This window comes from Galeopterus variegatus, unplaced genomic scaffold (genome assembly GCF_000696425.1).
Source record: "Galeopterus variegatus unplaced genomic scaffold, G_variegatus-3.0.2 Scaffold249, whole genome shotgun sequence".
NCBI classification, from domain to species: Eukaryota; Metazoa; Chordata; class Mammalia; order Dermoptera; family Cynocephalidae; genus Galeopterus; species Galeopterus variegatus.
This window is the reverse complement of record NW_007726360.1, coordinates 445,329-464,361: the sequence shown is the minus strand read 5'-3', so window position 1 is coordinate 464,361 and position 19,033 is coordinate 445,329. Positions and strand designations below refer to the sequence as shown.

Below are 19,033 nucleotides of genomic sequence, written 5' to 3'. Positions count from 1 at the left end.
ATTTATTTATTTATTTATTTATTTATTTTTTTTTTTTTTTTTCCTTTTTTGTCTTTTTTCGTGTCCGGCAACGGATCGCAACCCTCAGTGTCGCGCCCATACCGGACCGGGACCGGCAACGGGATCGCAACCCTCGGTGTTGCTCCCACACCTCGCTCAGCCAGTGAGCGGGAACCGGTCTGTATGTGGGATCCGAACCCTCGGCGGGAGCGCCACCGGGCCGGCCCCTTTTAGCTTTTTAATGTTAATTTTGGGTATAATTTCTTCAAATGATTAAGATCGAATAAAATATGAGCAAGATTTTATTTTGAATCTAATCTACTTGACCTGAATACTTTTAAGGATCGGTAATGGTTATTTTATTCTAAATTTGCTTTTCTTTAATATATCAGTTTTATTCTAAATAAAATTTAGCTTTTTAATGTTAATTTTGGGTATAATTTCTTCAAATGATTAATATCGAATAAAATATGAGCAAGATTTTATTTTGAATCTAATCTACTTGACCTGAATACTTTTAAGGATCAGTAATGGTTATTTTATTCTAAATTTGCTTTTCTTTAATATATCAGTTTTATTCTAAATAAAATTTGGCACATAAGGTCTTCCAAGCTTGTATTTTTCATAACCATCAAATGCTATTAAACGTCTTTCTGGTATTATATTAAATGCTTACCATCTTCAGAAAGTATTACCAGACTGCATGAGAATTAAAAAGTAGTAGATAGTTTACTCTTACATAGTTTGTAGATGAGTTGAGATTATAAACATTAAAAATGATATCAATAAGTATGAAATAATATTATACCAAGTGATTGTAGTATATGAATGTTGACAGGACTAAGAGTAGACATTATGTATAGTACTGAGGGCCTTCTGTATTCAGGGCATTGTCTTAGGTGTACAGATATAAGTAAGACATAGGTCTTTCAGGGAGCTTGTGATTTAGTAGTAAGGAAGAAACAGCTATAAAAATAACATTCACTGCCTTATAGTAAGATCCCTGACGGGAATCATACAGAATACTCAGGAAGGGAAATGTATCTATTTAATAGGACTTAGGAAAGTGCCATGAAGAGGAGGTATTTGAAATGGACCTCTGGAGATGGGTAGTTAGGATTTTAATAGAGAAATTGTTTGTGATTTAGGCTAATAAATACAATGAAGACCATGATCATACCAAAAAGGCATGAAGTGGGAAAGCATAATCTGTTCTTGTAAAACAGAGGAACGCCCATTTGAGAGGGTAACTTATGTGATAGCAATAGAAGTGCAACAGAAGATTCTTGTTAAAGATGATGCCAAAGGCTCAAACCTTAGTGTCTGGAAGACAGTTTCCAGTTTTGGAGTAAGAAGCTGATTGGAGCATGGGAAGGAGACAGGATTTACAAATTTGGACATTTTAATTTTTACAGAAATTCAGCAAGCAGTTAGAAATATGTTATCTATTGTTGGGAGGATGATTCGGCTTAAAAACAGGTGAAGGAATCCTTTGCAGAGGTGTTATTTGAAGTTGTGCCAGACAGAATTTGGAATTCTTATGTTTAAGAAGAAGAAAGGAAAGCTAATGAAGGAAATAGAAGCTAGAGAGAAAGAGTGAAGATAATTATAATGATGCTGATAGAGCAGTTAGTATTTATTGAAGGCTTTCTGTGTGCCAGATGCTGTGCTAAGAGCCCTTTAGATCTTTTCATTTAATCCTAACAAAGATCCCTGTGTAGCAGGTAATATTATTCATTTTATAGGTGAAGTAACTGAGACTTAAGGAAGGTAAGTTGCAGATCACACAGGTACTAAGTGGTAGAGCTAGGATTGAAATCATTTGACCAGAGTCCAGGCTCAGGCTCTTTCCCTTTTATAATATTATGGTTTCAGTCCATAGAAGCGAAGGGATGAAAGAATTTCAAGGAGAAAAAAATGAGCCATGGAAGACAGGGATTTCTGACAAGAATATTAAGGCAGAAGTAGTCATGAGTTGGCATATCCTAGCAAGGAAAATGGCATCACTGACTGTGAGAGAGAGACCAGCTCTGATAATAAAAATTAAAGTGACTTTGAGAGAGAAGAAGCTAATATAAAGTCATGTTGCTAAGGTATTTAGGATGCTGATAGTGTAACAAGGAAGAGTCCTTGTGCAATTGAGGGCAAGGAAATAATGTGATGAGAATAGTTGTTAAAAGTAACAGTATACAAATCCTATCAGAAGCAGTATACGTAGTAGTTAAGAACATGGCCTGGAACACAAGAGAGCTTCTGTCTTGGCTCTACCTCTTACTACCTCTGTGACTTTGGTAATTTATCCTCTTTGATTAGTCTCCTCATTTGTGAGAGAAATTTTTTCTCACAGATTATTCTGAGAATTAAATGAGTGGTCTGTAAAGCATTTAATACAGTGCTTGATACATAGTATACACTCAATAAACGGTAACTTGTTAAAAGGAGATGAGCCATAAAGCTGTTTTATAGTATTTTTGCCTGTAGTCATTGGGAATCTAATTGGATGGTAGCTTCAGATATTGATAAACAGAACAAATACTAGTGGGCTTTGTGACTGATTAATTATTCAAAGAAATGGTAGACACCAGTAATACTTTAAAAAATTTAAATGTGGAGAACAGAGCGATGTTGTTACACAGTTATAACAGTGGAGAAGTGGGATAGGATACAGTTTGAGTAATAATACTTTGTACTTGGATGGTAGCTTTAATAGATGTTCTGCAGGAAATTATAGATGGAAAAATCATGTAAAGGCGGAATGTGCAGATAATTAAGGGTGTCAGAAGGTTAACTTCCTAGGGTTTGGGTATAAAGGGATGTGAGTATATTGAGTCTGAAGGAACATCTATAGTTAGTTCATGTGTTCATTCTTTCATTCATTCAACAAGTACTTATTCAGAGCCTACTGTGCAGCTTGCACAGTGGTAGATGCTGTGGATATAGCAGTCGTCTCCCATCTGAAACTTAAAGTTCAGTCGGTGGGAGGACTCTTTGATATTTAACAAGGACATAGCAGGGTGGTAAGAAATGCAAATAAAATCAGCAGGTATTAGAAAAACAAGAAGATAACTGGGTTATCACTGTATTTTTCACTCAAAGCTAAGAGAGAAACATTTCAAAGAAAAAATGCTTCAAATAACTCTATTATATGTGAAATCATATCAAGTTTTAAAATAGTCAATGGGGAAGAAGTCAAAGATAGTGCCTACCATCAAAGAAATTGAGTAGTGAACAATAAAAGACTAATTAATTATAAGGTGTTACCAAAATCGGTTGAAGAGATGGAGTAGTGTTAGCTGTTGGTTAGGATTTTTCCTTTGGAGAAATGAGTAATTATTAATAAACTATTGAAACATAATTTCATTATAATTGACATGTTTCTTATTAAGAAATATCCATGCAAGAATTTTTTGCTTAACTGATTTTAAGTCATGTTCATGTGTGTATGTTATAGATTACATTTTTTTTTAAAGTTTTTATCACTTGAGGTAGTTTTAAAAATATAAATAAATAATCTTCTTAATAGACTCCCAAATTCATGGCTCTTTTTTAGTTTCACACTGGAATACTGAGGTGTAGGTAGTCTCCTTTGAAAGGAGATTCAGTATGAAGGGCTTCCACCCAAGAACCTCTTCTTCCTAACACCTGCACCCTCATATTCTTTCACTCCCTTCTAAATCTTTCTTTAATCCATCTTCTATTTATCTCTTCTTCCTATGTATTTTCTACCCTCTTGCCCCAAAACCATTGACAAAGTAATTTTAGCTCTTTAATCCTAACGAAAGAGAATGTCACAAAAGTTCACATGCCTTCTTTCTCTTGAGTTACTATAAGTGTATAAAGAAAAGGAAAGAAATCATAGTATTTTTGTAATTTTATTTTTATTTTTTATCTTTTATTAGCATATTCATTGTTACAAATCATACTTATTCTTTATGCCGGTTATCCAGTCTCTCCCCTTCACTTCTCCCCTAGTATTAAATTAGTGGTATGACTCCAAAACTTCTACTCCATGAAAGAAAATAAAATAGTCTCATTCTTTGAGTGCAGTGATGTCTATTGCTTTCTTATTGTAGACCGTTTTTTTCCCCTTATTCCACAAACTTTCTGCTTTAGAAACAACACCGTAAACAAATTTCAAGGTCACTAGGAATTATTGATGTTCTGCAAACCACATTGAGATGCAGCACTTTAAGAAGAAAAGTAATAAACCTTGGTTGGGATACCATAGTGAATTGTGCTTTGCCACTAATTGTTTTTGGAAGATTAAAATTAGTAACTTCATCAAATTGGCACATTTCATATGTGTGAAAATTACTTCAAAATTTTTTCATTAAACATTTTATTAAAAACACATTTATTGTATTGGAATCGTCTATCTGCTTTTGTTCAGAAGATTGTGCAACTTCTTGTTTAAATTGGATTAGTACCATGTTAATTTTACATCGCCTCTGGTGAATAGCCATGGGGCAATAATCTCTGCCAGTAATTTGTCACATCAAAACCCTCTAGAGAGCCATACAAAACATTTGTGTAGTACGGATTAGATGGTGAAAGCCATATCTTAGATTGTTAATAAATGTTAATGACAAAGTCCAGCTGGTAAAGCTTGGAAATAATATCTAATGCTTGGTGCCCATTGCCAAAAGAATGTTTAAACAGAGATTTCCATTACTCAAAGGTGACCTAGTATAGTCAATTTGTGAATTAAAAAATCATAACCTTCTAATTATTAAGGAAAAAATATTTTCTTTTTATTCAAAACCATAAATGTCTGTGTTCCAAGTTGTAAGCTTTTTTGTTCTTTGGTAACTGGGAAGGCAACAGCTGTAAAATATAAATAAGTATAACATACAGTGAGTCCTAATTTAGACAACAAGGAAATGATACCCTTACGTTTTGGGTTTGGTATCTTGGGACAAAGTTAAAAATTCTACATGTTAGATTTTTAAGGGGTAATTTAGTTCCCCTTTTCCCTTCTCCATGAAAATATACTATAGAAATATTTTAAAACCAAAACAAATACTTGTATTAAATGGTCTACAAATACCCGAGTTGAGACTGTCTGGTTTACTCCTTGTGTTCTAAATGATAACATGTTTACTTAATATTTTTTGACATCTTAGAATATAGTTATGTAAGCAGAATTAAAGCCACTGCTTTTTAAAAATAAATGAATCATTGTTATTAAGTATGAATTTGTGGTTGTAGAAAATTTAACATTTTTATTATGTCAGATATATTAAAACTAGGTATGTTTCCCAGGACAGAAAACAGAACTAAGATTTTGGGTAGGATGTGAGTCCCTTACCATATTTGTGCACAGTAGATATGTTTAAAACTAAGCTGATATATTTAGTTAAAACAACACAGACTTCATTGGCTGACATCAGCACTATCTTGTCCAGCCTCCTGCTTATCCACTCAGAGTAATTAATTTGATTAATTTATAAGTAATTTAGCCAAGGATGGGATGTAAATCTTTGTTTAAGAAAACAGTTGGAGGTCCAAGTCTTGGTTAAAAACTGTGTCTTGAAACCATCCAGGCCCTCCTACTGACTTGTCAGCTCTGGGTTATTTTCAGAAAACTTTACTTGAGTTCCTTAGTTTAGTTGTAAGTTTTTTCCCACAGACTTACATGGTATGTGTGAGTGGGAGAGTAAGTAGTGGCCACTTTTTAGCCGCTGTTTAGTCTAGTGTATGTATGTTTACATCTCCTCTCTGGATTTATAGGCAGCCAAGGCAAAATAAAGATTATACTCACTTGATTGAGGAGCCTTTAACCCAGAGCACCTGGCAGTAGAGAGGATTTCTTTCACAAGCCTCTAATTTTTTTGTGTGTGTTGTGTGTGTGTGTGATTATTATTAATGCTGTATACTTGATTAAAAAATTAAGGCACTTAGAGGAATTTCTTATATGTTTTAGAATAAAAATGTTTCAAGTTTTATTAAAAAGTTAGTTTTACAAAGTAACCTAAAGCTGAATAATCAACTTTTATTCCTTTTTTCCTGCTTGCAGTTATACTTGCTCGTTGTTAATAAGAAATGCAGAATTTGTAGCACTATATAACATAGAACATAAAAATCACCAACAATCTCATCCCTTCCTCAGCCAGACATAACAATTTGGTATATTTTTAACCAGATATTTTTTCCTTTCTTTTTAAATAACTACTTTTTAAATGAAACATACATTACAAAGACAAGATTTTGTACCCTCCCACCCACCAACTAGTTTAAGAAACAGCATTATGAATGTTTCTCTGTGTACCTTTTACAATTGCATCTTCTCCTTCCTCTCCAAAGTTAGCTACTATCCTGAATTTGGTATTTATTATTCCTGTGCTTTTCTTTATAATTTTGTAACATGAGATATATTAAAAATACATCTGCAGACAACATTGCTTAGTTTTGTATGTTTTTAACCTTTATGTACATGGAATAATTCTCTATGAATATACCATAGTTTATTTATCCAGACTTCTTTCAGTAGATAGGGTTTTTTTTTCAGGTTTTCTTGTAGTAAGACAACACTGAATGGATTTGTACATGCGAGAGTTTCTCTAGTGTTTATATCTAAAAGTGGAATTTCTGGTACTAGGGTATGTTCACTTCTTCAGCTTTACTAAATATATTGCCTGATTATTTTCTAAAGTGGTTGAACAAATTTACAGTTTTCAGTAGTAGTGTATAATTGTTCTTTTTCTTCACATCATTGCCAACACTTGGCTATCATCAAATATCTTAAGTTTTTCAGTTTGGTGGGTCTGAAATAGTATCATTTTGTGGCTTAGATTTTTATTCCCATTATTAATGACTTTGAGCATCTTTTTATATGTTTATTGGCCACTTAATTTCTTTATCTGTGGAATGCCTGTTTATGTCTTTTGCTCAATAGAAATGATTCAACAGGTAATCTGGGTTTTGGACTCATCAGAAAGAAGTTTGAAATACAACAATGACTGTGCTCAAGAAAATAGGCGATATGATGGAGAACTATATTAGAGAAGTAGAATCTTTTGAATCATAGAATCTCATCAGAAAGAAGTTTGAAATACAACAATGACTGTGCTCTAGAAAATAGGCGATATGATGGAGAACTATATTAGAGAAGTAGAATCTTTTGAATCATAGAATTTCTCAAACTATAAAGTATTACTAGTAAATTTAAGAATTTAGTAGATGGGTTAACAGCAAATTAGACACAGCAGAAGCAAGAATGTATGAACTGGAAGATAAGTCAATAAAAAGTATACAACTGAAACAGAGAGGAGAAAAAGATAGAAAATATAGCAAAGAACATAAGCAACATATAGAATAAAGTATATGAGAGTACTTTATGTGTAATTAGAAGCCCCTCAGGAGAAGAGAGAGAATTGGGAGAAAGCAATATTTGAAGAGATACTGGCTGAGAATTTTCCAAAAGCCAAGGAGATAATCAATTCGTAGATTCAAAAATATCTATGAACTCCAAGCAGGATAAGTACAAAGTAAACCATAACTAGATGCACATAGTAAAATTGACAAAAAGTAAAATCTTAAAGCTTTTGGAGGGGGGCAGGGTATGGATTGGGGCATATTGCTTTCAAAGAAGCAACGATAAGACTGACAGATGACTTTTTAACAAAAGTAAGGGAATTCATAAGACAGTGTAATAATATCTCTAAAGTACTAAAGAAAATAATTGCCAACCTAAAATTCTGTACCCAGTAAAAATGTTTTTCTTAAAGGGAAGTGACAGAAAACTTTTCAAGCTAACAAAAATTGGGAGAGAATTTGTCATTGCAAACCTGAAGTAGAAGAAATATTTAGTGAGGTTCTTCAGTTAGAAGGAAAATGATTTCCAATGAAAGCTCTGAAATGCAGGAGAATAAAGTGCAATGGAAATTAGTTATCAGGCTAAATATAAATTTGCCTGATAATGTAAATGTAGAAAAACAACAATAACAATATTTGTTGATTATGGGGGAAAATGCAATAAAAATCAACAAAGTCAAAAGTTGTGTCTATGAAAGGAACCCTCCCACTCAGGAAGAGTGTTTGAGGACAAAAAGAGAATACACACTAACTACCAATATCAGGAATAAAAAGGGACAGCTGTACAGATCCCACAGACATTTAAAGAGATAAGAGGAAGATAGGAACAATTTTATGTGAATTTGAGAAACAATTTACAAAATGGACAAGAAATAGAAAATAGAAGTAGTCTTATAGCTGTTAGAGAAGTTGAATCTGTAATGAAAAACCTGCACATAAAGAAGGCTTCAGATCCAGATGGCTTCATTTGAGTTTTAGCATACATCTTAGGAAGAAATAATGCTAATTGTACACAAATTATTTCAGAAAATAGGAAGAGAGAACACTTCCCATTTTTAAAAAAAATGAGATCAGCATAACCTGGATCCTAAAATGTGACAGGACATTATGAGAACAAAGTTAATTGGTCAATCAGTCTCATGTGATGCTTGTAAGCATCACAGCCAAATTTATTAAACAAATGCCAGGTTAGTTATTTATGACCTAAGAATAAAGGAGAAAAAAATCATGTATGAGTAGATGCAGAAAAAGTCAATACCCATTCATGATAATACTTAGAAAACTAAGAATACAGCAGAAGTTTCTTAATCTAGTAAAAGTATTTACATAAAATTTACAAAAAACTTTCTTAAAATAATAAATTTTTTTCCCTGAGATCAGGAATGAGAGAAAGATTTATCCACCATTTCTTATCAACATTTTACTACAGATGTTCTAGCCAATATAATAGGGCAAGAAAAAAAAATAATTAGAAAGGAAAAAATAAAACCGCCATTATTTGTAGATGACACTGATGTACTTAGAAAGCCAAAAATTATCTATCTGTACGTGACCTATTAGAAATGAGTGAGTTTATTTGCTGTAAAAAAGAATGAAATACTACCATTCACAACAACACGGATGGACTGAGAGAAAATTATATTAAGTGAAACAAGTCAGGCACAGAAAGAGAAATACCACATGTTCTCACTTATTTGTGGGAGCTAAAACAAATAAATAAATATATGAACAAATAAAGGGTTGGGGGGGGAGAAGACAAATTAATCGCAACAATTCCTTGAACTTGTTAAGACAAATGAACAGATATGATGTGGAGGGGGGAGAGGGAGGGAGAAAAGAGGAATGGGTAAAGAGACACAAAAACCAACTACAACGTATATTGAGAAGTTAAAATAAAAAAATAGAAATGAGTGAGTTTAGCAAGTTTTCTAGAAACAAAGTCAATATGTAAAATCAATTTTATTTCTCTACTACAGACAATAAGAAAATGTAGATTTAAAAACTGCCACTTGCAGTAGCATCTAAAATCAAATACCTAGAACTATATTGAAGGAATGATATTAGGCTTAGCATATAAAGAACTATAAAGTATTATCAAACAGAATTATAGAGGACCTAAGTTATTGGAGAGTTAAACCATGTTCATTGATTGAAGAATCAATATTGTAAATACACATTGTTTTTGGCCAAATTGATCTGTAGATTGAGTACAATTTTAATCAAATCCCAGTAGACTTTTATTTTTAGCCCTGGAAATTCAGATTTATATGAAAATGCAGGAGCCAGGAATAGTTAAAATAATTTTGACGAACAGCCAAAAGTAGAAGACTTATACTATCAAATATCAAAACTTATTGTGGGGCCGGCCCGGTGGCGCACTGCTACAGTGCACGGCTTGAGAGTGTGGCGGCGCTCCCGCCGAGGGTTCGGATCCCACATACAGACCGGCTGCTCACTGGCTGAGCGAGGAGCGGGGGCAACACCAAGGGTTGCGATCCCGTAGCCGGTCCCGGTCCGGTACGGGCGCAACACTGAGGGTTGCGATCTGTGGGCAACACCAAGGGTTGCGATCCCGTAGCCGGTCCCGGTCCGGTACGGGCGCAACACTGAGGGTTGCGATCTGTTGCCGGTCAAAAAAAAAAAAAACTTATTGTTACAAGAGTTACAGTAATTAAGACAGTGTAGTGATAATGCAAGGATAGGGAAATAAATCAGTTTAGAGCATCCAGAAACAAATACGTACGTATATTGGTAGAGATGATGTATGACAAAGGTGATAACTGCCAAGCGATGGGGGAAAATGGTGTTTTCCGTAAATGTTACTGGGTCAGTTGGAGCTCCAGATGGGGAAACAAATCAATTTTGATCTCACATCATACACAAAACTAGTTGCATATGAATTATTGATCTAAATGAAGCTTCAAGAGGGTAACATGAAAGAATATCTTCATGACTGAGGCAGGCAAAAAATTTCCTAAATAGGACATAAAGAGCACTAACCAAAAAGGAATAGATGGAGAAATTTGGCCTATATTTAAATTAAGGACTTCTGCTCATCAAAAACATCATTAAAGGAGTGATAAGGCAAGACAAAGACTAGTGGAAAATAATTACAATTTATATAACTGACAAAGGACTTACCCAGTACATATAAATATCAATAACAAAGATGAAAAATTAAGTGCCAAAGGTTTGAATAAGAACTTTATAAACAAAGATATCCAAACGCCATTAAAAATATTAAAATGTGTGGGCCGGCCCGGTGGCGCACTGCGCTAGTGCGCCGCTTGGGAAGCACGATGGCGCTCCCGCCGAGGGGTCGGATCCCACATACAGACCGGTTCCTGCTCACTGGCTGAGTGAGGCACGGGGGCAACACCAAGGGTTGCGATCCCGTTGCCGGTCCTGGTCCGGTACGGGGGCGACACTGAGGGTTGCGATCCGTTGCCGGATATGGAAAAAGACAAAAAAAAAAAAAAAAAATATATTAAAATGTGTTCAAGTTCATTAATCTTTGAAAAATGCAAAATAAAATAGTAATGAGATACCACTACATAACCTGTCAGAATGGTTGAAATGAAAAAAATTGATATCACGAAGTGTTCGAAAGAATATGGAGCACTGGATCAATCACGTGGAAGTATAAATTGGTGTGACTACTTTGCATGCTGTTTGGCAATAAGTACTAATACTGAAATTCTTATACCCTCTAACTTAGCAGTTTGAATCATATGTGTATGTATCCAATAGAAATGCATACAAATGTGTGCCAAAAGGCATGTGTCATAATCTTCACATCAGCATTATTTATAATACAAAACTGGAAACTGCCCAAATATCCTTCAGCAGTGGAATGAATAAATTGTATATTCATTCAGTGGAATGCTATATAATGTGAATGATAACTACACCAAACAACATGAGTGAATCACAAAAACAATGTTGAAGGAAGCTAGACACAAAATAATATATACCGTACAATTTTAAGTAAAGTTCAAAGCAGTCAAAACTTATTTGTGATGTTAGAATTAGGGTAGTAATTATCTTTGGAAAAGAGTATGTGGTTAGTGACTGGGAGAAGACAAACAGTAAATTTTAGGATTCCGGTAATTATCTGTTTCTTAATATGGATGGTGGTTATGTGAGCATTTCACTTTGTGAAAATTTGTCAAAATGTACACTTGTGATTTGGCAGTTTTCTGTTCGTTATAATTCAGTAAATAAGTTTAAAAAAAAAATAGATGATACATACCTATTGACCCAGCTATCCTACTTTGGATTTCTGTCCTAAGGAATGAAAAGCATTTATCTTTAAAGAAATATGTGGAAGGCTTCATGAACTAACTATGTGTTGGATGATAGTGTGTTGTATTGCAGCATTGTTTGTAGTACCAGAATTGTCTGTTATTGAGAGAGTGTTGTGTAAGTCATGGAATATCCATACTGTGGAATGTTACACATTTTTTTTTTAAAGATTTTTATCTGTTGACCTGGAGGAGTTTAATTAGAAACAAACACACACACACAAGATACGGTGTACTGTTTGATTCCATTTCTTGTTTTTAAAAAAAATACATACATACATAGTTTTTTGTATGAGCCTGGAGGAAGGAGTAGAAAAGGAATATTAACTGAGATGGGAGTGAAATCAGTGATTGGCACAAGGGCAGTTACTGAATTTTTCTAGGTGCATCTTTGTATACTAGCCATGTCTTTGATGCTGCTCTTACCACTAGTCCTTGTGACAGTTTTTTTGTTTTTTTTTTTTTTTTTTTTTTTTTAACAGCAGACTCTCGTCTTCAGCCTCTGTTATCCTGTGATATTCAGTTAGCCTCAATCACTGATTGGGGCCATGAATGATTATGACTTACAGCAAAAAAAGAGAAGTAATAAAGTTTTTAGTGAAAATCTAGGCAATTCTTGATAATATATGACTCAGAATTGGCAGCACATGGCTATATCTTGGGTATTGCCAAATAGGATTAAAATCGCACATCAAAGTCATGTGAGGTATATTTATTTCTAATATTAGGGATCTGGCTTGTTTGTTTCTTTCAAGAGGGAGCAGGAAAGTCAAATGGCTCGTCTTAAAAAACAGCAAGAAGAATTGGAACAGATGAGACTGCGTTACCTGGCTGCTGAAGAAAAAGATACAGTAAAAACTGAGCGACAAGAATTGTTGGATATAAGAAATGAATTGAACAGGTATAATAACTAAGATTATTTCTTGTTTCTTACAAAAACCAAAGTTCTATTAGGTCAGCCTTTTAATTGGTCGTTAGTCCAGGAGAGGTACAACTTCAGGTCCCTCAAGGGTAAAGTAGATCGTATTTAAAATGTAGCAGGCTTGAACAATAGAAAATCTATGCCAAAGACTATTACACCCTTTTTTTTTTTTGAATGTAGCTGTGTCAAATCTATGTAGCTCTTATGTTTCCATTCATAGTACTGGTACTTTAAAGTTTATATTTTTGTGTGACTGTTTTCAGGATTATTTCTACTGTTGATTGATTTGAATTTTGAATTACATAAAGTCTAAGAAATATCAAATTTAGTTATATTATTAAAATCTGTAATAAAATAGCTCTTATTTATTGAGCCCTTATTGTGTCAGGAAGCTATTCAAAATGCCTTATGTGCCTATCTCATTTTCTTTTTTTATCTTCAAAACAACTCTTGAGGAAGATATTATCCCCATTTTAGAGATGAGGAAATTGAAGATTAAAAAGAGAGTCTTAAATATCTTTTTCAAGGTCACACAGCCAGTAAATCGTGGAGCCAGAGTTCAAACTTGATTCCAGAGATTGCATTTTTAACTACTATGCTACACTGGGCTTCTCTGTAGTACCATGTTCATCTTAATCACAATTTAACAGTGCTTCATATTAGAAAAGAAAAGTAGTCATTAAGCAGCAGCATAAAAACAAATCAGTCTTTCTGGAGGGTGGTTTTGGGGGAAGACATTTTAGATTTGTTATGCAGGGACTAGCAAATTTTTTTTCAGCACTTTCTTAGTTAGCTTGGACTGCCATAAGAAAATAAGATTGACTAGGTAGCTTAAACAGAAATTTATTTTATCACAGTTCTAGAGACTAGAAGTTCGAGATCAGGGTGCCAGCATGGTCGGTTTCTAGAGGGCCACCTTCTCACTGTGTCTTTTCGGGGGTGGTGGGGGTGTAATAGAGAAGAGAGCAAGCTCTCTGCTGTCCCTTCTTATGAGAGCCTTAATCCATGAGGGTGGTACCCTCATGTCCTCATCTAAATCTAATTATCTCCCAAATGCCCCATCTCCAAGTATCATCACATCCAAGGCTAGGACTTCAACATATAAATTGGGGGGGGGGGGGGACCATAGTTCAGTCCATACACATTATTCCATTACATTTGACAAACTTCCATGATATCTCGATGTGTGAACTGGAAAAAAAAATGCAGTCACTATATTAAGTAGATTCAGAGCCGAATTAAACAACTTTACAGTAGTCCCCCATTATCCACAGTTTAACTTATCCACATGAACCATAGTCTCAAAATGTTAATTGGAAAATTCCAGAAATAAATGATTTGTAAATTTTAAATTGTATGCCATTCTGAGTAGTGTGATGAAACCTCACCCTGCCCCATCTCATCCTTTGGTCCAGAGTAACAGTGCTGTCTGTGTTACCTGCCCATTAGTCACTTAGTAGCCATCTCGGTTACTCAGTCAACTGAGTGCTTAGGTTTAGTACTATCTGTGGTTTCAGGCATCCACTGGGAGTCTTGGAACATATCCCTGTGGACAAGGGGAGACTACTGTATTTAGAAGGTAAATATCAGTTGTGAAAAGTCAGCTCTAAGTGCCGTGCTCAAGGATCAATCTGTGCTACTATTGATTCTCTTTTATTCAGTAAACACCTATTTGGTATCTACAATATTTTATTTTGCCTATCAGATTCATAGGTCATACAAAATTGAATCTTACTAATGTCTTAGTAAGATTATTAGGATTCAGAGAGGATTTAAGTCAACAAGATCAAATGTATTAGAGATAAAAGCAGAGTTCACTGTATAAATTATAAGAAAAATCACTTATATGATAGGTAAGACATAATAAAACAGTTTATGTGATGACACCCAGGAGGATTTAAGTGGCTACTGATAACAGTGTGACTTGGCTGCCAAAGAGTCAGTGTAGATAGGGACATTCATAGAAATAATGTTCAGTATTCAGCATTGGTAAAATCACTTCTGGGGTGTTCTTAGCAATGTGCACACTCTTTAAGGGAAATCACCTAACTAGAGAGCTTCCAATGGAATGTGAGCAGGACAGTAAGGGACTATATATCATTTCATCCAAAAAGTAGTTAGGAGAGTGAGGGATATTGAACTTAGAGAAGGGAACTCTTAGGCAAAGTGGTAGATAGCTGTTTTTAAGTATTTGCAGGGCTACCATATTAAAAAGGAAGGATATAGGCGTCTTCTCTTGGCAGAATCATAGCCAATTATTGGAGAGTATAAAGAGGCATACCGAGTTCAATATAAGAAGGAATTTTCCAACAGAGTTCTACAAAGCAGGAGGTTCCTAGTGGTGGGAAGTGTACAGTGTAGTCCAGACATAGCATTTGTCAGGAATGTTATCAAAGTTTCCTTTGATAACTTTATGGGTTTCTTCAGCTACTGGGGCCTAAAATTCTATTGTGATCATGACTGATGATTTGTATTTTAGTAAAGATTTGGAAGGGATAATCTATCAGTTGTGTAAAAATTGTATTTGGCCTTCATGCATAAACAGATGGTGTGCAAAAAGGAAATGGTTAAACTTTCTGGAACATAGTTTGACATTGTGAGTCATTAATTTGCCTAAAGGATCCTTCCCTCAAGGTAGCTATAAGAATTAGGGTAGGGGAAACTATTCAGAAGTCTGCCCTTACCCAGCCACACGAGTTGCTCAAATTCAAAGGGAGGATTTGATTCCAGTATCTCATTAACCACTTGATTTCTCACCCAGGGCCCATAGCACAGTGCTCCTCACTGTTTAGCCTTTTTTTTTCTTTGAACAGTTGAAGATATTTGGCATCATTCTTGGACTGTATACTTCAGTTTCCTTTTCTTTTGTGAGGAATTGCAGGAGTTTCATGTTTCAGAGGGCCGTCTGAACAAAGGAAAGTGTACACTGCCCCTCTGGGGCCCAGTCCTCATGGTCTATCAGAGCAAGACTCACTGCCTTACTGCTTCTTCCTCCCTCTCACCTTATGTGCAGATCAGAAGTGGACTTGCTTCTCATTGGCTTACTTACTGTGAAGCCCATCTCAAAGCAGGGGCTTAGATTCAACTGTTGTATCTTACTTATCAAAACAAAGTTTTAGGAATAGTTGTAATTAAGACATTTTCGTAGCCAGTTACATAGAGAAGTATATATCTGAATTGTATCTTAATTGTACGTTATATCTTAATTGCATTTAATTTTGTACATTCTAAATTAAATTAAAACATATTCCATATCCAAGCGTAGTGTTAGTATTATGTAGTAAGTGTACTAAGTATTATTACCTCTCCATTTTTAAGGCAGTGTAAACAATGATATTCGATTGGAAATACCTAAATTCCAGGCCAGCACCTGCTCTCCTTTCTTCATCTCCACACGAGATCATCACAAGCATAACTTGAAGATATCTGTACAAAACTTTAGCATGTACATGCCCTTTGAACCAGACATTCACATTTATAGAATTTTACTTTCTATGATTAATTAGAGATATAAGCACCATAATGGTAGGGACTTTTCTTCATGATTCACTGCAGTATCCCCAAAACCTGTTTGGCACAAATAAATATTTGTTGAGTGAATTTAGAAAAAAATTTTATTTTCAAAATAACAGTAACAACAAAAGTTTAATAACCTAAAGATTGGTAATAAAGGATGGTTAAATGATGGTACATTCAAGAATACTGGATGACGTAGGAAAACATCTGCTATATAAATAAGTGGAAAAAGTAGTTTATAGCATTGTATATATTATATCACTAACTTTTTAGAAAAATACATATTTTTAAAGTATATGCTTTTTTATTGAAAAGAAATACAGAAAAATGTTACTCAGATTGGTTATCTGTGGATAAGATTACAGATGATTTTAATTTTCTTCCTTGCACAGCTCCAAAATTTCTACAGATTTTAAGTATTTTATAATTAGAAAAGCAAGTATTGTTTTAACAACTGCCTTTTATAAACGTGCTTTCTCCACCTAGCCAAGTGGAACATTGGTTTTTGTTTGTTCCTTCCTGAAAATATTACTAAGAACTTATTTTACTGTCGAATCACTTTGTTTTTAAATGGTGCTGTTAAAAAAACCAAACCAGTATTTGTTTCCTGCTACAGTGTATTTGTTCTCGACTTCTCAGGTTAAGGCAACAAGAACAAATACAGTACCAGGATTCCAGAGAGATTGCAAGTGGGAAAACAGATGGCCCACATGGCAATGCACTGGAAGAAGGTTTGGACGATTATCTGACTCGCCTAATAGAAGAAAGGGATACTTTGATGAGAACGGGTGTGTATAATCACGAAGATCGAATAATAAGTGAACTTGACCGACAGATCAGAGAGGTTTTGGCAAAAAACAGTGCCAGTAATTAATAATATTTGGAAAATCTTTACAGAGACTCCAGGTCTAAATTTTAATTTCATTGTAAAACTTTCAAAAGTGGGGGAAATGGATGTTTTAGAATGCTATTTTCAATTTTTTATAAACAAAATTTTGTATGTTAATGTATAGTATTTATTTACTTTATGCTACCTCTCCCACGCTGGTTTTGTTTGTAATTACATCTTATATGCTCATTTTAAATGACTTTTCAGTGTTTCTCATAGTTTATAATCTGATGGCTAACTTTCAAAACAGCTTTTCACTAAGTTTGTTTTTGGAGAAATAACTACAGTCATTTCCAGTTACATAATTTTTCATGTTGAGCCAATAGAGTACATGTTGCACTTTAAAAATGCTGTGTCCTGTTCCATTTGAATATAGATATCTTAAAAGCTGAGACCAATTGCAAATGTAACCAGTTTTATTTGACTCATTTTAGATGAGCTGACAAGTTTGAAAACAGTGGGTCAGTGCAGAGAAGCCATATGACATATTGGGTGACAAATTAGTCATTTATTTAAATAAAGTTAATACAGATTAAACTTGTTTCAAGAGCTATTGAATTTTCAAATTTTCAGTGTACCCTTAAGAACGTGAAGTAATAGCTTTGTCAGTCTCCCGCTGAATATTGCATTGTTTTCTTTTGTTAAAATTAGAGGTTACTTTTTATTTTCCAGCGATAGTAATATTAGCTGTTAAACCCTCTGTAATAAAACATGGAAACAGACACAAAAAGCCTTTAGCTGAAGAAAGAGTGAAAACAACTATTTTTCACTCCCCCTGATTTCAGTCAATCTTTTTCAAAAGTACATGAGATTAGTAATTGGATTTATGTACTGCCTTGTCCCTATAAACTTTTAAGAGTTTTTTTAACATCGTATTCTTCAGAGCCAGCATTTGTCCTCAAAGCAACACTTTCCACCTCCTTTACAAAGTATTGAAAAACTTTATTAGTAAATTCACAGAATAGGTTGTCTTAAAATATATGTAGTTTAAAAATTCTAATTCTCAAATATAAAAAATTTAAGTATATATTTTTGGGAGTGTATACCGTTTACTGATAACTCCTGTAAAATCAGAATAGGATATTTGGTAACATTAATTTAATTTTCTGTCATTTTCAACAAGGTATGTTTCTAGTTTGGGAAATTAAGGTCCCTAGATACATTATGTGTGTTTTTTCCAAAGTGTTAATCTTCTAAAAACAACCCAGCAGTAAAAAACAGAGAAATTATTGAATGGGAGAATAATGAATCTGAATCAAAGAAGAAATTTGAAATATTAATTATGGTTAGATATTTTCTCTCATTGATTTTTGTGCCACATGAATGGAATAGAAGTATTCTTTTTGTTTTGGAAGGTCTGGGGTAAAATAGTGTGATTGTTCACCATCAGTTACATTGTGTGCTGCCTGTGACTGTTTTCAAACACTAGAGGGGGCCTTAGATTTAAAGAAACAAAACGGAGTTTTCTAAAATGGATGCGTGGTTTATTTTGCCATCCATAAAGCGATCTTTTGGCTATTGTAATTTAACAAATAAAATCATAATTTTATGCACTTTGAGTTCTTGAGCAGTATGTTACTCTTGTTTCTAAACAGTGTGACCAGAGTATTCAGAGCCCTTCTCGTTTTGTCACTGCATTTTTGTATTTTCTCAAGTGCTTATGTTTCAGATACTTTTATATGTCTTAAAATTAGGAGAGTCTGAAATTTTAACACTCTTTTGTAGTCCTTCAGCAACAGCCATTCCATTTGTAAGTAGCATTTAACATATTTACACTGATTACTTTACTAAAGTATTGTCAATGCCTGGAGTTACCTAGTATAACCACAGTAGGTAAACGAGTGGGTGGGTGGGTGAATAAGTTTCCCAATTACTACATATAACAGGAGAACTTTCATTAAATATCTTAAAGTGAAATAAAATTTATCTTTAAAATTGCTATGATTATTTTTCATGGAGAAAGTCTAGTTCCCCATGTCAAAGGTTGGCATGTACTGCATAGGAGGGGTATATCATGTCTGTCAGGTATATCTAATACCATGTCTGTATAAACTTTAAGAGCTCCTGTACAGGTATATCCCAGTAATT

General features: G+C 34.2%; 1 protein-coding gene across 1 annotated transcript in view; it reads left to right on the top strand.

Moving 5' to 3' along the window:
* The window catches only part of CEP120 (centrosomal protein 120kDa), an 88,814-nt gene extending 70,310 nt beyond the window's left edge, over positions 1-18,504 (top strand). Inside the window, exons 19-20 of the mRNA XM_008566519.1 lie at positions 12,374-12,519; positions 16,696-18,504. Of these exons, the coding sequence (XP_008564741.1) occupies positions 12,374-12,519; positions 16,696-16,930 (381 nt within the window). The 3' untranslated portion in view covers positions 16,931-18,504. The remainder of the gene's footprint in view (positions 1-12,373; positions 12,520-16,695) is intronic.
* The last annotated feature ends 529 nt before the right edge of the window (positions 18,505-19,033 follow it).